General features: G+C 34.7%; 1 protein-coding gene across 1 annotated transcript in view; it reads left to right on the top strand.

The window, feature by feature from the left end:
* Positions 1-25,627, top strand: part of LOC132344466 (lysine-specific demethylase 6A) — a 185,414-nt gene that overhangs the window by 76,837 nt on the left and 82,950 nt on the right. The window contains exons 5-8 of the mRNA XM_059884061.1: positions 5,339-5,397; positions 12,003-12,123; positions 19,034-19,088; positions 21,741-21,775. Of these exons, the coding sequence (XP_059740044.1) occupies positions 5,339-5,397; positions 12,003-12,123; positions 19,034-19,088; positions 21,741-21,775 (270 nt within the window). The remainder of the gene's footprint in view (positions 1-5,338; positions 5,398-12,002; positions 12,124-19,033; positions 19,089-21,740; positions 21,776-25,627) is intronic.

The raw sequence follows: 25,627 nt of genomic DNA, 5'->3' as shown, positions 1-25,627 counted from the left end.
CACACCATCGGGTATTCTTGCCACCTCTTCTTAATATCTTCTGCTTCTGTTTGATCCATACTCTTTCTGTCCTTTATTGAGCCCATCTTTGCATGAAATTTTCCCTTGGTATCTCCAATTTTCTTGAAGAGATCTCTAGTCTTTCCCATTCTGTTGTTTTCCTCTGTCTCTTTCCATTGACTGCTGAGGAAGGCATCTTATCTCTCCTTGCTATTCTTTGGAATTCTTTGGCATTCAGTACATATATCTGCCCTTTTCTCCTTTGCCTTTCATTTCTCTTCTTTTCTCAGCTATTTGTAAGGGCTCCTCAGACAACCATTTTGCCTTTTTGCATTTCTTTTTTTGGGGATGGTTTTGATCATTGTTTCCTGTACAGTGTTATGACCCTGTCTCCATAGTTCTTCAGGTACTCTGTCTATCATATCTAATGCCTTGAATCTATTTGTCATTTCCACTTCGTAATCATAAGGGATTTATTTAGGTCATACCTGAGTGACCTGGTGGTTTTCACTACTTTTTTTCAAGTCTGAATTTTGGAGTTAATGATATGAGCCACAGTCAGCTCCTGGTTTGTTTTTCTTTTTTTCTGACTGTATAGAACTTCTCCATCTTGGCTGCAAAGAAAATAGTCAAATTGATCTCGGTATTGGCCATCTGATGATGTCAATGTATAGAGTCATCTCTTGTTTTGTTGAAAGAGGGTGTTTGCTATGACTGTGTTTTCTTGGCAAAACTCTATTAGCTTTTTATCTGCTTCATTTTGTACTCCTAGTCCTAACTTGCCTGTTACTCCAAGTATCTCTTGAATTCCTGATTCTGCATCCAGTCCCATGTGATGGATAAGGACATCTTTTTTTGGTATTAGTTCTAGAAGGTCTTGTAGGTCTTTATAGGACTGCTCAGCTTCTTTGATATCAGTGGTTGGGCAAAGACTTAGATTGCTGTGATATTGATGCTTTGTCTTACACATGAATTGAGAGCATTCTGTCGTCTTTGAGATTGCACCCAACTACTGCTTTTCAGACTCTTGTTTACTGTGAAGGCTGCTCCATTAGTAGACATAACGGTCATTTTAATTAAACTCACCCATCCCAGTCCATTTTAATTCACTGATTCCTAAAATGTTGATATTCACTCTTGCCATCTCCTATTTGACAACTTTCAATTTACCTTGATTCATGGACCTCATATTCCAGGTTCCTATGTAATATTGTTCTTCACAGTATTGGACTTTACTTTCACCACGAGGCACACCCACAACTGGCCATTGTTTTTGCTTTGGCTCAGCCTCTTCATTCCATCTGAAGCTATTTCTCAACTCTTCTCCAGTATATTGGGCACCTACCCACCTGGAAAGGTCATCTTTCAGTGTCATTTGTTTTTGCCGTTTCATACTGATTCTGAAGTTCGCAAGACAAAAATCCTGAAGTGGTTTGCCGTTCCCTTCTGCAGTAGACCACATTTTGTCAGATCTCTCCACTGTGACTCGTCCATTGTGGATGGCCCTACACAGCATGGCTTACTTTTGAGTTATACAAGGCTGTTATCCAAGTGATGAGTTTGGTTAGTTTTCGGTGATTATGGTTTTCATTATATCTGCCCTCTCATGGATGAGGATAAAAACCAGACCACCACAGTCAATCAGATATTGCAGTATAGTGAGTTATATATATATGTATATATATATATATATATAAAAGAGTTTTTTTAGTGCTTAAAAAAAGTTATATTTACACTGTACTGTAGTTTTATTGAGTGTGCAGTAACATGTCTTGAAAAAAAAATGCACAAGGATGTCCCTGGAGGTCCAGCGATTAAAAGTCTGCCTAACAATGCAGGGAACATGCGTTTGATTCCTGGTCCAGGAAGATCCCACATGTGGAGGGTCAGCTAAGCTTGTGTGCAAAACTGTTGGGCCCCTGCTCTCTAGAGCCCATGTTCTGCAGCAAGAGAAGCCACAGCAATGAGAAGCCCTCACACTACACCAGGAGTAGTCCCAACTCGCCACAATTTGAGAAAGCCCAGGTAGCAAGAGACTTAGTGCATTCAAAAATAAATTAAGAAAAAGCACACACTTTATTTTAAAATACTTACGTTGTAAATCAAATATCAGGTCAGATCAGATCAGATCAGTTGCTCAGTCGTGTCCAACTCTTTGCGACACCATGAATTGCAGCACGCCAGGCCTCCCTGTCCATCACCAAATCCCGGAGTTCACTCAGACTCACGTCCATCGAGTCAGTGATGCCATCCAGCCATCTCATCCTCTGGCATCCCCTTCTCCTCCTGCCCCCAATCCATCCCAGCATCAGAGTCTTTTCTAATGAGTCAACACTTCGCATGAGGTGGCCAAAGTACTGGAGTTTCAGCTTTAGCATCATTGCTTCCCAAGAAATCCCAGGGCTGATCTCCTTCAGATGGACTGGTTGGATCTCCTTGCAGTCCAAGGGACTCTCAAGAGTCTTCTCCAACACCACAGTTCAAAAGCATCAATTCTTTGGTGCTCAGCCTTCTTCACAGTTCAACTCTCACATCCATACATGACCACAGGGAAAACCATAGCCTTGACTAGATGGACCTTTGTTGGCAAAGTAATGTCTCTGCTTTTGAATATGCTATCTAGGTTGGGCATAACTTTCCTTCCAAGGAGTAAGCGTCTTTTAATTTCATGGCTACAGTCACCATCTGTAGTGATGCCTGAGCCCAGAAAAATAAAATCTGACACTGTTTCCACTGTTTCCCCATCTATTTCCCATGAAGTGGTGGGACTGGATGCCATGATCTTTGATTTCTGAATGTTGAGCTTTAAGCCAATCTTTTCACTCTGCACTTTCACTTTCATCAAGAGGCTTTTTAGTTCCTCTTCACTTGCTGCCATAAGGGTGGTGTCATCTGCATATCTGAGGTTCTTGATATTTCTCCCGGCAATCTTGATTCCAGTTTGTGTTTCTTCCAGTCCAGCGTTTCTCATGATGTACTCTGCATGTAAGTTAAATAAACAGGGTGACAATATACAGCCTTGACGAACTCCTTTTCCTATTTGGAACCAGTCTGTTGTTCCATGTCCAGTTCTAACTGTTGCTTCCTGACCTGCATACAAATTTCTCAAGAGGCAGATCAGGTGGTCTGGTATTCCCATCTCTTGAAGAATTTCCACAGTTTATTGTGATCCACACAGTCAAAGGCTTTGGCAGAGTCAGGAATGCAGAAATAGATGTTTTTATGGAACTCTCTTGCTTTTCCATGATCCAGCGGATGTTGGCAATTTGATCTGTGGTTCCTCTGCCTTTTCTAAAACCAGCTTGAACATCAGGAAGTTCACGGTTCACATATTGCTGAAGCCTGGCTTGGAGAATTTTGAGCATTACTTTACTAGCATTGTGAGATGAGAGCAATTGTGCGGTAGTTGGCGCATTCTTTGGCATTGCCTTTCTTTGGGATTGGAATGAAAACTGACCTTTTCCAGTCCTGTGGCCACTGCTGAGTTTTCCAAATTTGCTGGCATATTGAGTGTAGCACTTTCACAGCATCATCTTTCAGGATTTGGAATAGCTCAACTGGAATTCATCACCTCCACTAGCTTTGTTTGTAGTGATGCTTTCTAAGGCTCCCTTGACTTCACATTCCAGGATGTCTGGCTCTAAGTCAGTGATCACACCATCATGATTTTCTGGGAATCAAGTATACTTTAACAAAATTCTTAAAAACAAGTAAATTCTACAACACAGCAAAAAATAAAAGTCAAGTAAAAGTTAAAAAGATATAAATATTTAGTTGCTAAAAAATGTTATGTTTTTAGCCTTCAGTGTCTGATCATCTTTTTGCTGTTGGAATGTGTTTTTTTGATGTTGATGTCTCCTAACTGATCAGTATTATGTTTGCTGAAGATTTGGATTGGTGTGGCTGTTTCTTAATTCCACAGTGAAGTTTGCAACATTGACTGACTCATTTCACAAGTAGTTTTTCAGTAGTACAAATGGCGTTTAATAGCATTGTTTTACCCACACTAGAAGTTTCACAATTGTAGTCATTTTGCTACTCAGACTGACTCTGCTTTTCCTTTAACAGCTAAGTTTATGTAATGTTCTGAATCCTTTTTTTTAAAATTTCAGTAGTCTTCACAGTATTTTCTTCAGGAGTATATTCCATTTCAAGAAAGAGTTTCCTTTGTTCATGTGTAAAAAGCAAGCTCTCATCTGTTAAAGTTTTATCATAAATTACAATGATTCAGTATCTCTTCAGGCTCTACTTCTGATTCTGTTTCTCTTGCTGTTTCCTTCTCATTGGCAGTTATTTCCTGAACTGAAGCCTTGAACTTCTTAAAGTCATCTGTAAGGGTTGGCATCAGTTTCTTGTAATTTTTATATTTTAAGCTCTTTCCACGAATCTTGAATGTTACAACATTTGGAAAATTTCTTCCAGTCTGTAGAATTTTTTGTTTTTAATTATTTCTTGTGGTAGAAGTTTTCATGTTTTATCTAGTTCTATTTGTTGATATTTTATTTTGCTAATGTGCTATGTACAAGAATTTAATTAGACCCAAGTTGGGGAGCTTCTTCCCTATATTTTCTTCAAGGAAGTTTTATGATATAAGCCTTTGTGTGTTAAGTCTTAATCCATTTTATGTTACTTTTTGTGAGTAGTGTTTGTTAGCCTGTCAACTGTGTCCAACTCTTTGCAATGCCACGGACTGTAGCTCACCAGGGTCCTCTGTCCATGCGATTCTGCAGTGAGAATACTGGACTATATTGCTGTTCCCTTCTCCAAGTATAAGAAAAGAGTCCAATTTTAGTAGTTTGCATGGGTTTATCCATTTTCCCTAACATCATTTTTCAAGAGATAAAGAGTCTATCCCTTTGTAGTTAGGTATTCTTTGCTCCCCTGTGAAAAATTAGTTGACCATAATATGTGAATTTCATTTGGTATTTTTGATTTTGTTCTTTCAGTCTCTGTGCTGTTATTTTTATAGCACCTGTTACCATACTGTTGTTAATTAGTACAGCATCGTAGTGTAGTTTGAAATCAGGAAATGTGATTCCTCCAACTTCGTCCTCATTCTCTGGATTGCTGTGACTATTTGGAACAAATTTCTGGTTTCACAGGTGTTTTTAGGAGTTGAAAAAATTGTTTTCAACTTAATGAGCTTAATGAAAAGAAAAAATATTTCTTCAAGTTTTTTGGCTTCTGCTTTACCTGTTCATTAATTCGTTGTTTCTTCTCATTATTCTATAATATGGCATAGAATTTTTAGAACTGATGAGCATCTTATGTTCTATATTTCTTCTTAATAACATGAACAGTAAATATAAAAGCTTTTAAATGATTTTTTTTTTAACAGAATGCCGCATTTTTATATGGCCTTGGTTTGGTTTACTTCTATTACAATGCATTTCACTGGTAAGTTGACTTACATCAGATCTTTTCACTCTGTGTGTGTATGTAAGCACATAAAAATGACCAGCAGATTAAATATTTTAGAGTCAATAAACTCTCATCTCATTAGTAGCATATTTTCCTTTGTAGATCCAAATCAAGTTTAGCCATCATTCCCTTCAGTCAGCATATTTGCTAACTTGATTATAAATTATCTATCTTCCTCAGTAGAAATAATGATACTTCTTCAGTGTTGAGGATTAACTATGATAGTAATATGTAAGATTTTATAAACTGCAAACAACAGGAAACTTTTTTGGTTTTGTCCTTTTTAAATTTTCATTTCAGTACTATAAGAATTCAAAGAAAGGTAAATGAGTATACAACTAGTGTTTGCAACCATGTCCTGTAGGTCATTCTGAATATTTAATACAGAGTTGTTAAATATACATTGACCAGTATTTGTTATGGTTTCACAAAGGTGAAGAAAGGATTTTCTTTTTTTCCTCCTTCTTCTTTCCTTTCTGTCTCCCTCCCTTTCTTCCTTTCTTTTAACAAAACTGTTACTGGCATTGGTTTCACGAACTTACTTATGGTCAGTTACAAATGGGAAGAGGATAGGTGATTATGGAAGCTAGCAGTAGGTTTTTAGTGAGATGTGTTTAGAAGTAAAGTGTATGACTTTTAGTTGTATGACTTGCCTACATAATATTTATCTTACTTCTTGGCTTTTTGGTGAATTAATTTTTTCATGTTCTGAAGTTTGCTGCATAAACTTCCAGATAATCTATAGATGTTACAACACTTTTTAAAATGAAGTATATCTCTTACCTAAGAATATGTCACTTAAAAAAGATCTCTTAAACATAAGAGATAACATAAACATATATTAAACGGATGTTAAACATAATTCACTTACCTTTTATTTTGAATCCTATTTGAAATTGATTGTGAATTGGGACACTTTTAAGGTCTGTAAATTGCCTGAAAATCCTTTTCACACAACTTAAAAACCTGAACTTTAGAAGTAGAAAAGATCCTAGAGATCATTTAAATTTTAAAATTTTGTTGACAAGAAAAATAAAATATGTTCATTTTTATTTAGTTTTTCTTAATCATTTATTTAGTATTGGAAGGAGGCTTCATGTTCAAGACTATAATAATTTAAAGCATATTCCGTACTTTAAAAAAAAAAAAGGATTTTCTTTTTTTCCTCCTTCTTCTTTCCTTTCTGCCTCCTTTTGTTTCTTCCTTTCCTTTAACAAAACTGTTACTGGCATTGGATTCATGAATTTATTTATGGTCAGTTACAAATGGGAAGAGAATAGGTGGATATGAAAGTTAGCAGTAGGACTTACAAGGTTTTTATTGAGATGTGTTTAGAAGTAAGTTACACCAAATGGAATAATTTACTGTACTTTGTCCTTTAAAGATGAAAAAATGGATATTTTAAAATCATCCCTTGCAGTTGTGCAAATATTTTCATTTTAGCTAGTCAGAACAAATGTACATGAAATCCAATATATGACTTAGAACAAAGAACTGTAAGTTTTTGAAATAGAGAAATGTGACTTACAGTGAAAAGTTTCCAGGTACTTATGATAACTCATGAACTCTGTTAGAGTGAAGATAAATCATGAGTGATAAATCTGTAGATTCAAAATGCTCATTACTTGATAAATGTATGACAGGGTTAAGTTAGTGTGAAAGATGATTATGGATTATAACAACTCATCTTTATATGATGTCTGTGTATTTCCCAGAGAAAATCTTCTTTTTGAAATACTTGTGTTTGCAGTAAATGTACATATAACCATAGAATTTGAGAAGTAGGATTTTGACTGTAACAAAGCTTACTAAAGGCATGTGGTATATTGCTTAATCCTAAATTGTGATATAACTGCTATAGATTTTCTTTTATAATATAAAGAGGACTGACTTTGGAAATATTTACAATCCTAATAGTGATTTTAGAGGTTTTGAGAGAATAGAATAATTGAGATTCAAAATAGACTCTTTGTCTCTTCTGTCATACTTATTTTTGAAGAAGTAATAATTCACATATTCCAAGTACTTATAAAAACATTTCCAACACATCTAGATTTTCTGCGTTAATAATAAAGACCTGTTAATATGACAGAGTAGTCAAGGTAGAATAGAAATAGAGCACGATAGACAAAAGAAGATTGAAATTGATTAGGGAAGTTAGAAACAGTTCCATAAACATGGATCTTTGACTTATGATAGTGGTAGCACTGCATGGCTGTGAGGGCAAGAGAATTTTTTTCACAAATCATTCAGTAGAGTAGTAATCCCATACGACAAAAAAAAAATTACTAGTCTGTTTCTGAGTCATACTGTATTTAAATTAGATTCCAAGCAGAATGTAAAGTGTGATAGGTAAAAGTAAGCCTTATAAATCAAATCAAATCCTAAATCACATCCCTTTCAATTATACAGGGGAAATGAGAAATAGATTCAAGGGATTAGATATGATAGACAGAGTATCTGAAGAACTATGGACAGAGGTTTCGGGCATTGTACAGAAGACCATGATCAAGACCATCCCCAAGAAAAAGAAAGGCAAAATGGTTGTCTGAGGTGGACTTACTCTATGTATATATACACACAGTATATAGCAGAGAAAAGAAGAGAAGTGAAAGGTAAAGTAGAAAAGGAAAGATATACCCATTTGAATGCAGGGTTCCAGAGAGTAGCAAGGAGAGATAAGAAAGCCTTATTCAGTGATCAGTGCAGAGAAGTAAAGGGAGACAATAAATTGGGAAAGACTAGAAATCTCTTCAAGAAAATTAAGAGATACTAAGGGAACATTTCATGCAAAGATGGGCACAGTAAAGTGCCGGGGTCCAGCCCCGGTGGATCCAGGGAATTCGAAGCGGGGATGGCGTCGGTGAGGATCAGGAAACAATTGGTTAATTAAACGTTCATTAAGAATATAAAGAGCAATAGAATAAGGATAGCTCAGCAGGAAAATTCAGTGGAGAATAGAGGCTGAATAATTCAGCCAGAAGATGAGAGAAAGAACGACATGGGGAGACCAAGTTTCTATGAACAAGGCCTGCACTTTATTTTCCAAAGTAGTTTTTATACCTTAAGTTATGCATAGAGGATAATGGGGGAAGGGGTAGAGTCATGCAGTAAGCCAGGCTTTCTTCCTGCAAACTTATCATATGCAAAAGTTTAGGTGATTTGCATTATCTTCTGGCCCAGAGGCCTGTTAACATTTTAAGACCCTTTTTCCAGAAAACTTATTTTTCTCTAAATGTCATTAGTCAGGCGCCACCCTCCAAAAGCATTAAAGTTGCATTCCTATGGGGCAAAGGTGTGGTGGGCTGTAACAAGAAAAAGAATTAACTCAAGGGTCCAAGGTTACAAACATTAAAGCTACTACTTACACCAATTATATTAATCAAAACACTGCCAGGGACATAGCAGGTAAGGGATATGGAGACTTAGCAGCAAACATTGGCCCAACAAGTGAAAAACCCTTCACCAATACAATTTCTAATCAATCTTTTTTTTTTTTTTTTTAACTTTACATAATTGTATTAGTTTTGCCAAGTATCAAAATGAATCCACCATAGGTATACATGTGTTCCCCATCCTGAACCCTCCTCCCTCCTCCCTCCCCATACCATCCCTCTGGGTCGTCCCAGTGCACTAGCCCCAAGCATCCAGTATCATGCATTGAACCTGGACTGGCATCTCGTTTCATACATGATATTTTACATGTTTCAATGCTATTCTCCCAAATCTTCCCACCCTCTCCCTCTCCCTCAGAGTCCATAAGACTGTTCTATACCATCTTTAGAAAGATGGTAACAATAACCCTGTGTATGAGACAGCAAAAGTGATGTCTAATCAATCTTTTAACTGCTCAAAGGAATCTGTATTTAGACAGTTTAAAACATCTCAGCCTCTCACAGTTGGGAGGCTCTGAGCAATCACATGTGGCCTGAAAAACCTATTCAGAGGCAGGCTAGAGGACTTCCAAAGGAGTTTGTAGGTTGAAACACTATCACACCCAGGAACTTTATTAACTGAAGCTGTAAGTTAACTCTTCTTTTCAGAGAGAGGTATTGGGGGACAGGCCCCCGTAAAGTCAGAGGTATAGGTGAGAGCACAAAGCAGAAAGTAGGCAGACTCTGGTTTTGTGGGTAGATGCTCGAGAATTTCCAAGGGGACTCCTGAGGCTCGATCCCGCCTTTGCTTATGCCAAGCCTCCTTCCTCATGACCTTTGCCATGGGCGGAGCTCCTGCTCCCTACATCTCCCCCTTTTTTATTTCTTAAAACAGCCAGATGCAGCTCAGTCACGAGCTTCTGAATGTTCTGCTGAAGAATCCTGACAATACAAGGAAGAATGCTTATGAGAAGATTAGACAGAATGTTTTTTCTGTAAATAAAGTTAGAGAAGGTGTGAAAAAAGTCAGCTGCTCCAGCAGCAGTAAAATCCAGTCGAGAGTGTTCCAAGGTCTGTATTTGATTATGAAGTTTCCCCAAGTCCAGACCAATGTCGGAGCTGTTCCAAACACCTGAGATATGATTTTTGATTTTTTCCCATTCATAATCTGTCTCATTTACCTTTAAAGATGTCACGCATATCCACCGGTAGTCAGCATGGCAAGACAGAGCCATTTTCACTTTTAAGCCTGTAACTCTGCTCCCGACAGTAAAGGACAGAAATGGTATGGACCTAACAGAAGCAGAAGATACTAAGAAGAAGTGGCAAGGATACCCAGAAGCACTATACAAAAAAGATCTTCATGATCCAGATAATCACAGTGGTTCGATCACTCACCTAGACCCAGACATCCTGGAATGTGAAGTCAATTGGGCCTTAGGAAGCATCACTACAAACAAAGCTAGTGGAGATGATGGAATTCTAGTTGAGCTATTTCAGATCCTGAAAGATGATGCTGTGAAAGTGCTGCGCTCAATATGGCAGCAAATTTGGAAAACTCAGCAATGGCCACAGGACTGGGAAAGGTCAGATTTCATTCCAGTCCCAAGGAAGGGCAATGCCAAAGAATGCTCAAACTGCTACACAACTACACTCATCTCACATGATAACAAAGTAATGCTTAAAATTCTTCAAGCCAGGCTTCAACAATATGTGAACTGAGAACTTCCAGATGTTCAAGCTGGATTTAGAAAAAGCAGAGGAACCAGAGATCCAGTTGTCAACATCCATTGGATCATAGGAAAAGCAAGAGAGTTCCAGAAGAACATACTTCTTTTTTATTGACTATGTCAAAGCATTTGACTGTGTGGATCACAACCAACTGGAAAATTCTGAAAGAGATGGGAATACCAGACCACCTGATCTGTCTCTTGAGAAATCTGTGTGCAGGTCAGGAAGCAACAGTTAGAACTGAACATGGAAAAGGAGTACGTCAAGGCTGTATATTGTCACCCTGCTTATTTAACTTCTATGCAGAGTACATCATGAGAAACACTGGGCTGGAGAGAGCAGAAGCTGAAATCACGATTTCCAGGAGAAATATCAATAACCTCAGATATGCAGATTACACCACCCTTATGGCAGAAAGGGAAGAAGAACTAAAGAGCCTCTTGATGAAAGTGAAAGAGGAGAGTGAAAAAGTTGGCTTAAAGCTTAGCATTCAGAAAACTAAGATCATAGCATCTGGTCCCATCACTTCATAGGAAATAAATAGAGAAATAATGGAAATAGTGAGAGACTATTTCTGGGGGCTCCAAAATCACTACAGATGGTGACTGCAGCCATTAAAAGCCACTTATTCCCTGGAAGAAAAGTTATGACAAACCTAGACAGCATATTAAAAATCAGAGATATTACTTTGCCAACTAAGGTCCATCTAGTCAAAGTTATGGTTTTTCTAGTAGTCATGTATGGATGTGAGAGTTGGAGTATAAAAACAGCTGAGCACTGAAGAATTAATGCTTTTGAACTATGGTGTTGGAGAAGACTCTTGAGAGTCCTTTGGATAGCAAGGAGATCCAACCAGTCCATCCTAAAGGAAATAAATCCAGACTATTCATTGGAAGGACTGATGTTGAAGCTGAAGGTCCAGTACTTTGACCACCTGATGCGAAGAACTGACTCATTTGAAACGACCCTTATGCTGGGAAAGATCGAAGGTCAGAGGAGGAGGGGATGACAGAGGATGAGATGGTTGGATATTATCACCGATTCAATGGACATGAGTTTGAGTAAACTCTGAGAGTTACTGATGGTTAGGGAGGCCTGGGCATGCTGCAGTCCATGGGGTTGCAAAAAGTTGGTCACAACTGAGCGACTGAACTGAAGCCTTCTAAAAGGAGACTTATATGGAGCAGTATAGAACAAGATTAGTCTTCTTATCTTCATGTCATTCTCCTATTGTCTTCTCTGAGTTGTGTTAGAGAATTTTAATTGGTTATTTACGTAGAAAAGTTAATAAATTTATTTTACAGTTTTGCCAAATGATATGAGGAGTTAGAGTTTTCTAATATATTGTACTATTCGTTCACAGCATTTTAAAATTGGCATTTGTTTTTAAATTGTATAATCATTGTATTTTCTGTACTCCATAGGCAAATATAGTTAATATTAATCTTATACTTTTTTCCATTTGTATTCTTCAAGGGCAATTAAAGCATTTCAAGAGGTGCTTTATGTTGAGCCCAGCTTTTGTCGAGCAAAGGAGATTCATTTACGACTTGGGCTTATGTTCAAAGTGAACACAGACTATGAATCTAGTTTAAAGGTAGGTGGTTGGGGCTTTTCCTACATATGCACTGCTTCATATTTGTGTGTGTGTGTTTGTTTTAAATGTTACAAAGTGTTGAGAAATGTTAGAAGTTATATTACTGTTATTAGAAAATGAACGAATTTAGAATAAGAACTTAAAGAGGATAAAGAGTTGGATTTCAAGGTACAAAGTAGACAGAGCGCTAATATTTACAGGAAAACTTTTTAGTGCTTTAGGCTTTTGTATACTTTAACAAAATGTAAATACTGATGTTTTTGATTAGTTGATTTTGATCTTTATTTGTTTCACCTGAGTATATGTAAAGCAGTTTCCAGTATGTGACTAGCCTCTATAGACATGAAGAGTTGGTTAGTGATGCTGTCTTAGGATTGAATTATTGACTGTTATTTTATGTATCTGATTAGAAATCTGCCAGTTTTTAATAGCATGATGTATGTCATCATGAAAGTATTTAATAGATGTATTTATCTTTTAACAGTTATGGACTGCTACTTGGTAAATATGAACATCATATGAAAAAACAACACAATTGTTAACTGTTTTTTATGTTAATAGGAATTTGTCACTACTTAATTTTTTTTTTTTAATTTCTGGGTTTGTGCTGTCATTTTATGCTTTCTAAGGCTTTAATGGGAATGACACTTCCCTATGTGTCAGCATTTCTCTTTGAAAAAATTCAGGTTTCTGGAGAAAAGCATGTAGTTTTGAGAATTTATGATTTAAAAAAAAATTTTAATCAGATCTGATCTGATGTATAAAATGTGCTACATGAAGCACAAGGTGGAATCAAGATTGCTAGGAGAAATATCAATAACCTTAGATATGTAGATGACACCACCTTTATGGCAGAAAGTGAAGAGGAACTCAAAAGCCTCTTGATGAAAATGAAAGAGGAGAGTGAAAAAGATGGCTTCAGATAAGATCAGATCAGTCGCTCAGTCATGTCCGACTCTTTGCGACCCCATGAATTGCAGCACGTCAGGCCTCCCCATCCATCACCAACTCCCAGAGTTCACTGAGACTCACGTCCATCAAGTCAGTGATGCCATCCAGCCATCTCATCCTCTGTCATCCCCTTCTCCTCTTGCCCCCAGTCCCTCCCAGCATCAGAGTCTTTTCCAATGAGTCAACTCTTCGCATGAGGTGACCAAAGTACTGGAGTTTCAGCTTTAGCATTATTGCTTCCCAAGAAATCCCAGGGCTGATCTCCTTCAGAATGGACTGGCTGGATCTCCTTGCAGTCCAAGGGACTCTCAAGAGTCTTCTCCAACACCACAGTTCAAAAGCATCAATTCTTCGGCGCTCAGCCTTCTTCACAGTCCAACTCTCACATCCATACATGACCACAGGGAAAACCATACCCTTAACTAGATGAACCTTTGTTGGCAAAGTAATGTCTCTACTTTTGGATATGCTATCTAGGTTGGTCATAACTTTCCTTCCAAGGTGTAAGCATCTTTTAATTTCATGGCTGCAGTCACCATCTGTAGTCATTTTGGAGCCCAGAAAAACAAAGTCTGGTACTGTTTCCACTGTTGCCCCATCTATTTCCCATGAAGTGATGGGACCAGATGCCATGATCTTCGTTTTCTGAATGTTGAGCTTTAAGCCAACTTTTTCACTCTCCACTTTCACTTTCATCAAGAGGCTTTTTAGTTCCTCTTCACTTTCTGCCATAAGGGTGGTGTCATCTGCATTTCTGAGGTTACTGATATTTCTCGCAGCAACTTGGTTCCAGCTTGTGTTTCTTTCAGTCCAGTGTTTCTCATGATGTACTCTGAGTATAAGTTAAATAAACAGGGTGACAATATACAGCCTTGACGAACTTCTTTTCTTATTTGGAAGCAATCTGTTGTTCATGTCCATTTCTAACTGTTGCTTCCTGACCTGCATACAGATTTCTCAAGAGGCAGATCAGGTGGTCTGGTATTCTCATCTCTTTCATAATTTTCCACAGTTTATTGTGATCCACACAGTCAAAAGCTTTGGCATAGTCAATAAAGCAGAAATAGATGCTTTTCTGAAACTCTCTTGCTTTTTCTATGATCCAGTGGATGTTGACAACTGGATCTCTGGTTCCTCTGCCTTTTCTAAAACCAGCTTGAACATCAGGAAGTTCACGGTTCACATATTGCTGAAGCCTGGCTTGGGGAATTTTGAGCATTACTCTACTTAAGCTCAGCCTTCAGAAAACAAAGATCATGGCATTTGGTCCCATCACTTCATGGGAAATAGGTGGGGAAACAGTGGAAACAGTGTCTGACTTTGGGCTCCAAAATCACTGCCGATGATGATTGCAGCCATGAAATTAAAAGACGCTTACTTCTTGGAAGGAAAGTTATGACCAACCTAGATAGCATATTGAAAAGCAGAGACATTACTTTGCCAAGAAAGGTCTGTCTAGTCAAAGCTATGGTTTTCCAGTAGTCACATATGGATTTGAGAGTTGGACTATAAAGAAAGCTGAGTGCCAAAGAATTGATGCTTTTGAAGTGTGGTGTTGGAAAAGACTCTTGAGAGTCCGTTGGACAGCAAGGAGATCCAACCAGTTTGTCCTAAAGAAAATCACTCCTGGGATTTCTTCAGAAGGACTGATGTTGAAGCTGAAGCTCCAATACTTTGCCATCTGATGCGAAGAACTGACTATTTGAAAAGACCCTGATGCTGGAAAAGATTGAAGGCAGGAGGAGAAGGAGACAACAGAGGATGATATGGTTGGAAGGCATCACTGACTCAATGGACATGAATTTGAGTAAACTCTGGGAGTTGGTGATGGACAGGGAGACCTGGTGTGCTGCAGTCCATCGGGTCGCAAAGAGTCGACACAACGGAATGACTGAACTGGACTGATATATAAAATAGGTAATTATCAAGGACTTAACAAGAATAATTAACAAGGATACTGTGCTCAGTACTTTGTAATGACATATGTAAGAAAAGAATGTAAAAAAAAAAAAGGATGTGTGTATAGGTATAACTGAGTCACTTTGCTACACACGTAAAACTAACACAACATTGTAAAGCATCTACCATAAAAATATTTAAATTTAAAAAATGGTACAGAGAATTGACATATACCCATCAAATGATTTAGAGAGAGTATCTTACATAACTGTATCTTACCACAGCCAAGATTGGGCATTGATTAAGGCCAAAAGTTTTTTTTTTTTTGCAGTGTTGTATCCTCTGCATTGTTTTGTACACTTTTGACTGTGTTTATAGAAGAAATATAGAGAAGGAAATGAAAGCCTACTCCAGTATTACTGCCTGGAGACTCCCACAGACTGATGAGCTTGGCAGGCTACAGTCGATAGGGTCTCAAAGAGTCAGACACAATTGAGCAACTGAGCGTAGAAGAAATAATGCATTTACTGTATAAGTGCCACATGCATCTTAATACATTAATACATTTCAGCATATGTTTTAAATAAGTTTTAAAAATGTACTACATGTAGGTTAGCCTAAATTTTTTCCAGTATTGTTTTTAAATTATTTTATTGCGCTAAAATATTTTATGTGTTTAAAAATACATTGACCATATTATTTTATTAATATACTTCTGGCTGTGCTGGGTCTTCGTTGCTACATAGGCTTTTCTGTAGTTGCATTGAGCAGTGGCCTCTCTCTGTTGTTGTTGCATGAGGTTTTCACTATGGCAGCTTGTCTTGTGGAGCTTAGGCTGTCGAGCTCACAAGCTTCAGTAGTTGCGGTTCCTGGGCTATAGACCAAAGGCTCTAGTTGTGATGCGTGAGTTTAGTTGCTTCACTGCATGTGCAGTTTTCCAGAGATAGAACCCGTGTCTCCTACATTGGCAAGCAGGTGCTTTACCCTGGAAGCCATCAACTTCATTTTAAATGTACAATTTAATGACAGTAATTATGTTTACAGAGTTTTATAACCATCATCAGTATTCATTTCCCAAAAATTTTAGTGTCTCTTATAGAAACTTCTATATATGTTAAATGATAATTTCCTTTCCCCTCAGCTTCTGATTCTCTTGTAGTCTACTTGCTAAACTCTATGAATTTGACAGTTTTGGTTACCTGATGTAAGTGGAATCAGACAGTATTATGTCTGGTTCTTTTCAGTAAGCTTAATGTTGCTAGGGTTCATTCGTGTTCTTGAACGTATAGAACTTCTTTTTTATGGCACATAATGTTCTATTTCATGTGTGTATCACAGGGTTTTCATCTGTTCATCTGTTGGTGGACTTTTCGGTTTTTCCATTTTTTGGGAAGTTGTGAATAATGTTACTGTGACTGTGTACGTAAAGGTGTCTGTTTGCCTCTCTTTTTTCAGTTCTTTTAAAAATGTAATTAGGAGTCTGATTTCTGAATTGTATATTTAACTTTGTGAGGATTTTTATATTTTTCACACTGAGTGCACATTTTACATTCTCATCAGCAGTGCAGTGGGGTCATAGAATCTCTCTACATCTTGCCATAGCCTCATTTCCATTATTTATAAAGACAATAGCCATCCTAATGGAAATGAATTGATCTTATCTTTGTTTTTTTTAAATTTGAATCTTTCCTTCTGCAATTGACCATTTGCCTTCTTTTGAGAAATGTACACCAAAGTCCTTTGCCCAGGTTTGAATTGCATTCTTTGATTTTTCTTGTTGAGTTGGTGTCTTTCTGTAATCTGTATATTAATCCCTTATGAAACCTATGATTTCAGATGTTTTCTCCCAGTAATAGTTTTCTTTGATGTACAAAAGTTTTTAATTTATAAGAATCCTAGTCTGTTTTTATTGTTGCTTGTGCCTTTGGGATCCACCAGCACCATTTTCCCAGTTCTCAGAGCTTTATAATTTTAGTTCTTTATGTTTACCTGTAAGATATCAGTCTGCCTTCATTCTTTTCCATGTAACTATTTCAGAACTACCATTTGTTGAAAAAGTTGTGCTATTAAAGGTGTATGAGCATAACAGGCTGCTTGTACCACCTACAGTGTTCTTCCAAATGATCTTTATAACCAATCTTTTGACACAGTATCAGGTAACAAACAATTTTGTTGTTAATTATAGCTTGCTGAGGAAGCTCAGCTATGTCCTTTTGATGATTCCACCTTGATACTCTGAAGAAAGTGGTTCTTAAAACTTACTGAAGGGAGAAGGCAATGGCACCCCACTCCAGTACTTTTGCCTGGAAAATCCCATAGACAGAGGGGCCTGGTGGGCTGCAGTCCATGGGGTCGCTAGAGTTGGACACGACTGAGCAACTTCACTTTCACTTTTTGCTTTCGTGCATTGGAGAAGGAAATGGCAACCCACTCCAGCGTTCTTGCCTGGAGAATCCCAGGGACGGGGAAGCCTGGTGGGCTGCCGTCTTATGGGGTCACACAGAGTCGGACACGACTGAAGTGACTTAGCAGCAGCAGCAGCATAAGGGAGAAGAATCTGAAAAAGAATGTTTATAACTGAATTTATAACTGAGGCACTGCTGTATGCCTGAAACTAATATAACGTAAATCAAGTATATGTCAATAAAAAATTTTAAATTTTTAAAAAATAAAAAACATAAATACAATTAGTGATCTAAGAGGCAACAGTATAGTTGTTATTCTGAAACACAGCCTATATCCAGCAGAAGAAATAGCTGAGAGTTGACAAAAAAAAAAAAAAGAACAACAACAACAAAAAAACTTACTGAAGAAGAATTCTTTTCACAAGCAAGATATTCTTTAGATTATATGTCCATCTTGGTGTTTAAAAGTTTAGTATGGCTATCACAATTTTAGATGTACAAATTATATAAGGAAAGGCATTTATATAGTTGACTTTTTAAATTATTTATTCTTTGGTTATTTAATCTTATTACAGTTGATTATTGAAAAATTAATGAAGGCTCTGAAAATTGTGTATTTCTGAGAATATTTTGTAGAATGGTTGGTAAGGGTCTATTCTTTCTCATTTAACTTAAAAAAATTCAGTTGCCTGTGGTATTTTAAGTAGTTAGTATAACCCTGACATTTATATTGATAATTAATACAGGTCATTAGTTACTCTGTGTTTTAATCACAGCTAGTATTTTCATGTTTTAATGTTATTCTTGTTTTAAGTCATAACTCTGGAGACAAATACATATGAGTTGTATATATGTATTTGACATATAAAGTATTTAATATATTATGTTTTGCATTTACTATTGTATTAATTTGTACTATTTAGTAATTAATTTTTAAGTAACGTTTCTTTTATGTACCTGTTCTGTTTTACACATATTAGTATGCATCTAATATGATTCTCTAGATATATATTCGTTTGCACTGTACATAGGCTTATTCAGTAAGAAATAGAGTATTTTAATGTTTCATGAATGGTCCTATATGCTTTACACTGTTTACGTACCTTTTTTAAAGGACAGCTATATTTTCCAGATGAATTTCAGTGTGGATTATAGCTTTCTAATGTCTTGAAATACAGTGATAGTGAAAAATAAATAAAAACCTATTGACTTATTCTTTAAGAGATTTCTAATAGTATTTTTTCTTTTCTAAAGTCCACATTTCATTTTAAGGTAATCATTGATATTTTAAAAGATACTGATGGATTTCATAGTTTTTTAATATAGTGACCTGAAGCAAATCTCAGTTAAATATTTCTGTAACTGACTTATCATTACTTTATACTGAAATTTCTTTCTTTTTTATAATAAACATAGAAATAAGATACATTGATAAAGACAGTTTTCCTCCAGAAAAACTTCCCATAGAAATAACTTGAAAACACTTTGTTTCCACAATAGATTGTGAGGAATAGTCATTTTTTGTTAGCTTTTATATTTTAATTATATAAATAACATGATTTTTGCCACATGTCACAATCATAAAGTCTAAATATAAATGTTGACTTTATGCATTTCTAAATTTAGTTCACTAATATCTTTACTTTTTCTTACAGCATTTTCAGTTAGCTTTGATTGACTCTAATCCGTGTACTTTATCCAGTGTTGAAAGTAAGTATTCCCACGTTTATTAGTTTTTTTTGTCTTTTTGAGAAATAGCATATCCATGAGACATTTCATATTATGAATTTGAATACCTTTTCAAATATCCTTTGTTTCTTTTTGTTATTGAAAACAAGAATGGGAGAGCACAAACCTGATTCAGACACTTTAAGATAGTTGATCAGCATAATTTTTGATAATAATAAAAATGTTCTGTATGAAAATAGTCACTGTTCTGTTCTCATACTCAAGAGAATAAAAATACTCACAGAACAGTAATATATAATGAGTATTTACTTTGTGCTCAGTATAATGACTGATATTATTTAAATGCTCAGTATAATAAGGCATTATTATCTTGTTGTGTCTGTTTTTAACCCATAAATTATTTCTCTTTTTTCTTTTAATGTCTTTGAGACTTTATGTATTCCACAGGCTATTACTATTCTTTGACTCTCGTAGCCTGTGCTTATGAAATTAGGGCGATCAAAGCATTCAATGTAAAGTTTTAAAGAAAAAACAAACTGGCAGTTGTATTTTTGTTTATGAATAAAGTACAGATTTATAATTTTTTTTAACGTTAATTCATTTTGCTTTTCAAACCGGAAAGATGCATGTATCAGTTAATACTTTTGAGAACAATTAGGTGATACAAAACTTTCATTAGATTATTATCTTTCAGGCTAGTATATATTCTTAACATTCTGAAAATAATTCTTGTAATTAAGTTTAAATTTTAAGACTTTTTGGCTGTGTTGTCAGTGTTTTAGTATGTGTATTAGTATATGTCAGTGTTTTGGTATATGTACACGAATTTTCCTGTTGTGTATTTTCCTGGTTAAGTATTTATACTCCTCTTCCAAATTATGTTTAAGAACGAAGTGAGAGATTTTTCCCTTTGAAATATGACACTAGCACTTTATGGAATCATGAGGCCAGATACATAGGACCTGAGACTCAGTTGGTAGGATGTTCATAAGGGTTTACTGTGCCAGTTAGATGATCTTTTCTTTTTTGTTATCTTACTAGATAGATACAAAGATGAGGAAAATGGCGTATAGGTTACATTTCTCCTTATTTTTACCTATTTTACTTTCTCGTACATAATGGAGTGGGATGAAATTTTTATTAACTTTGACCCCTTATGTTGGGAAGTGACAGTGAGGACAAAAAAATTTACTTAACCTATTAAAAAAGAGATTATTTTTGTATATGAGACTTTTAAAATTTTATAAATTGTATTTTGTTGTTTATTAGTTATTGTGATAGTATTTTCTTCTCTAAACATATTTTCATTCTCTCTTTTTTTTTTTTTTTTTTCATTCTCTCATGGATGTTTTTTTAGCTAATAATAACGTGTAACCACTAACATAGATCAGTGACTTTGTATCCATTAGTTATTTGATTTTAGAGTGAATTAGAATATGTTAAGATAATTTTTCTGTTCTATATAGGAAATTATGTATATTGAACGTAGTATTGAATAATCTGGATATTGAGAAGTTTTTGAAAGCAGGGAAATTCATTAAAGAGACAGTTTTCCAGGCCTTCATACCTGAGTCTCACTGAAACAGAATTTTTAAGTGCTGAACTTAAGAATTGGTGGGTTTTTGTTTTTTGTTTTTAATGCTTCCTAAAGGGAATATAATCTTCCTGCTATTTACTGAGAGAAAGTGATAGAGAAAGTTGGGTTGAGAAGAGAGGGAAGAAAGAAACATTTTGTTACTTAATGAGAATTTCATGATTGCTGTAAGCTTTTTCTTGAAAGTAATCCATATTTATGTTCTCTATAAAATTATGAAATTTTCTTCTACTTACAGCATAACAAGAAAGATTTGTGATTGACAAATAAACCTTTTAAAATTCAAATAGCTAGAATTTAGCTGTAATTCTAATTTTGTTTTGTTGATACTTTTGATTTTCATTGAATCTGTTATGTTCTGGTAATTTCAAACAGAGCATCAGAAAGAGCTTAAAACAAAAAGAAGCAGATGTGTTCTATCATTATAAAATTTTTTCAGACATACCTACTGTGTAATTTTGCTTTTTAGGTGGTAAGGCTTTTTTTTTCTTCTTTAAATAAAAACTCACCTAATTCTGAAGATACAGAAAAAAGGAATTTCTTGTATATTTTTCCTCTATTAGTACTGTACTAATACTAAAAAAAAAAAGGTTTAAATAGATTATAGGGAAAAAAACTATAAAGGAAAAAACTATAAAGGAAAAAACTATAAAGCAAGAAAACTTGAGTATGTTAAAAAAAGTGTCTATTAAATAATAACTTGACTATGCTTTAAGGTGAACATTTTTTAATATGTTTTAAGATATATATATTTTAAAAGGTTTTTTTTTTTTTTTGCAAAAGTTATATCTACTTACTATTGCTGATTTAATTTTAGTATACTTATTAACTATTGATGGTCTTTGTATATTTTGATGTGTTTTCATAGAATTAAAAATAAAATAATTTTTTATTTAATGACAATTATATTTTCTTAGCATGCTCATGATTTTTTGTACATTAAAAACAAAAGTTAACACTTCTAAGTTGTGATCTATTTTTTAATATTTTTAATATTTCAAATGTTATAATATCTGTTTTCATTCATTATTGTAAATTCAGTTGTATTGTAATTAATCCTCTTCCATGATCCTTTGTAGTTCAGTTTCATATTGCCCACTTATATGAAACCCAGGTAAGTGTTTTAATTTATTGAAAATAAAAATAAAATCCTCATCATTTCTTTAAGTGACATGAGTTATATTAAACAATTTTGTGTTTTACGCTTTCTTCTTTAAATGAAATAAGTAGCAGTTAATTTAATTCAATTTTGGGTATATGCTCCTGAATATATTTAATATTTTAAATATATTCATATACTCATTGAATGTGTGAAATTTTGCTTAGTGATAAAACCAAACAAGAAGCTTGAAGGAATTAAAGATTGTATTCAGTGTTTGTAGGTTTTGTAACAACTTTCAACTCACTGTGATTTAAAAATTTCCAGAACACTCTTTTGCTTTCACTGCAAACTGTCATTTAATGTGATTTGCCTCTAAACTTTAGTCGTCTGCATAATTTGAAATGACTTAAGAAGTGTTCTATCCTGATGTTAATATGTCTATTTTTCTAGAATATTTTTGAATGTTTAAGTTTTTGTCTTAGAATAATTGCTTCTGTTTTTCTGTAATACTGAAGTGTCTTTGAAACATCTTATTTTGTAACACAAAGTATGGGGAAAAAATGAAAGTTTTAGTCAGTTGTGTCCTACTCTTTGTGACTCCATGAACTGTCACCTGCAAGGCTCCCCTGTCCTTGGGGTTCTCCAGGCAGAATCTTTGAATGCATGGCCATTTTCTTCTCCAGGGGATCTTCTCCACCCAGCGGTCAATCCCAGGTCTATTCATTGCAGGCAGATTCTTTACCACTGAGCCACTGGGGAAGCCCAACACAAAGTATAGTCACTTTTTAATGTTAGTATCATTTCTTCTCTATAGGCTTCAAAAATTGTTTCAGTTTAACTTTATAATATTTTGTATGTGACATATTTTGTTAGGTTGTTCAGTTAATAACTATACTACCATATAAATTTATAGTCTGTGATCTGAAAGCAGAAAGTTGCTAGCAGACTACTACTCCATAGTATATGTAGTAAAATATTTTAGATTTGATTTCAGATGTGAGTTTCAGTATAAAGTTAACAGGTTTTCTAGGAGGGAAAACACTTGATATATTGTGAACATTTGTGAGGTCTGATCTTTTGTTTCTAGTTCAAATGTAAAATAATGGGGTAAGAGTATGTACTGTGCAAATTTATGCCAAACAAAGAAAGCTGCTTACATTTTTTTTTAATGCATATTATAAATGAATGTAGTAAAATAGTTTGAGGTCATTTAAGTGTCATGTTCCCAGACTCTGCTCATAGTAGCCATTATGGGGATCTTTAAAAAACTGACATCAGATTTCTATACCCTATACCTATTACCTCACCCCTTAAAAGCATTCCCTAAGTTTCCATATTTTCTGAATTAGAATTGATAAACCCTGAAAGTTGGATACCCTTCTAATCTGATAACTTCTATTTTATAATACATATATTAAGGAAAGGCAGCCTTCCATTATCTGTTTTCAGATAAATCTGCCAATCTGTTTGTTTACTGTATAGCTTTTATTATTACTTTTTCTCCCCTTAACTCTTTGATGTAGGGGATGTGATTTTAGTTATATTCAATCTGTGGTTGACCCAACAAATCTGCAAGTTTCTTACCACAGGAGCTGAGGATGCTCATGGCCAACTCTACTAGAGTATTTTATATAAGGTATCTTGAGCATTGTGCATTTTGGTGTCTTCCACAAAACAACAGTATTATGACTGTTTGACACTTCTAGATGTTAAATTTACCTTAGTTGCATTGCAATTTTTGGTGAAGGGGGAAGTTTTAAGCCCCAGCAATCACTGAACTTATTAAAATTCCCATTTGAGTCTTTTTTTAAAGATTAATTAGTCAGAATTAATTAAATTGAAGGTTAAAATTAGTCACTGTTCTTTGGAAATTTTAGTATATTTTATTATTCTCAAGAGTTTGTGTTAAAGAGTGTTATTATGTTTCTTAATATTTTGAAAATTTTAACGACTAAGTTACTTGGGACTGATTAACTTTTCATGGTTAAAAGTTTTGGTTATGGAGCCAGCTTGTGGGACTTTGCTACAGTAGCCCTCTGAAACTAACCCGGATCCCAGAGTATGTTTGAGTATTTAGTTTTAGTAGGTTCTGCCCAGTGCTTTCTAATATGCAATTACACTTCCACTATCAGTGTATAAATATTACCATCGCTCTTCAAAAAAAAAAAGTTTTGGTTATGGATACTTTTGAAAAGTATCTGTGACTACTTTTGGGAAGAGTTGTAGATTTTTATTTTGATTCAGCTGTATTTTGGGCAAGAAAATTTTTTCTCTGTTTCATCTAAAGACCATTGGCTTAAATTGGCCTGTAATACTTCCTTACAAACTGTCAAGATCTGTGGTGAACGCCTGCTGTTTTTTATTGATCAGTCTTGGCAAGGTCTTTCAAATTTAATAATTTTTATATGCATTTATTATGATTGCTTTATGTTTTGTTAATTATTGTTCTTTTCTTATTCCTACCTTTGGATTTAATTTAGTCAGTGTTATCTTTTATTAATTTTGAACATACATATGTGATTGATTTCTTTGAAAAACCATGTGAATTATTTTTTTGTTTTTCTAAAAGTTTACAGTGTTATTCACTTGTTATTTCAGAATATTTTCTAATTTCGTTTGTGATTTGTTGATTTGTTCGACCTATAGTTACATAATATGTTGACTAATGTATACAATAGTGGATTTTCAAATTATACATTCTATATTAATTTCCATCTTACGTTTGTTGTTTACACCTTTATTATTTATTTCAGCTGGAATTTTTTTAGTTTGCTTAGACCATCATATTATCAGTCTTGGTTAATGATCTGTTTTAATTAGAAATGTGTCTTTTGTTTTTGAGCATACTGTGATAAGTTATGAAGACTTTAGATTTTCCTATATTCATTTTAACATTTTAATTTAAAAAGTTCATTAAACCAGTTCTTAAAGAAGTGTGAGTAATGGTATGAGATGTGATTTTGTATGTTTGTGTGCCTAATTTTCAGTGGTGAATCTTTTTTATCTTTTGATGAATGTTTTCAGTGAGTATAGAATTTATTTTCTTTCCCACTTTGAAATTTATGTTCCATTGTTGTCAGCCTTTATTTTTTCTTCAGGTCTTATGATTACATTGTTGATTCTTAAAAGGTTACATGCACCTTTACCTTGGTTTTTAATTGTTTTTTTCTTTTTTGGCTGATTACTTAAAATTTTTCTTTGTTTCCTGCAGTTTTGATGCCATGATCATCTAATGCTTTTGTGAATTTTTTTATTTCTTGAATCTGTACTTTGTTGTCCTTTTATGTTATACTTGGAGATTACTTCTTCTAAAACTACTTTTATTCAGTTGTCTTTTGTCCTTTAAGCACCTCGTGTTTATGTTGTAGGAATTTCATTGCCTTTTCTGTTTTTCTCTGTATTTTCTACGTTTTTGTCCTCTCCTTTATCTATGTTTTCTTCTGATTTATTTTTTCAGGTCATTAATCTTCTCATTTTCTGTATCAGATCTGTAGTTAAATCACCATTAAGTTCTTAATTTTTATTATCCCTTTTTTCCTTAAAATTTCTGATGGATTTTCACGTGGTTACTGATTGTGGGCTGAAGTTATCCATCATTTATTTTCTTGAACATATTAAATACTCATTATGTGAAAGTCAGTGTTTGATACTTCTGATATCTGAAATTTATGTTACTTTTGTTTTTGCTTAATTTTTGTCTCCTTTATCTTTACTTAATTTTTTCCAATTTTGCTTTGAATTATTTATGGAATGCCAGATTACATGTATGAAAATTGGCAGAGATCATTTTAACTTTTGAGCTTACTACAGTTTCTTATAGCTGGCAATTCTTAGATTGAGAACAGATCATCATAAATGAGGCAG

This window comes from Bos taurus, chromosome Y, assembly GCF_002263795.3.
Source record: "Bos taurus isolate L1 Dominette 01449 registration number 42190680 breed Hereford chromosome Y, ARS-UCD2.0, whole genome shotgun sequence".
NCBI classification, from domain to species: Eukaryota; Metazoa; Chordata; class Mammalia; order Artiodactyla; family Bovidae; genus Bos; species Bos taurus.
This window is presented reverse-complemented; position numbering and strand designations above follow the sequence as displayed.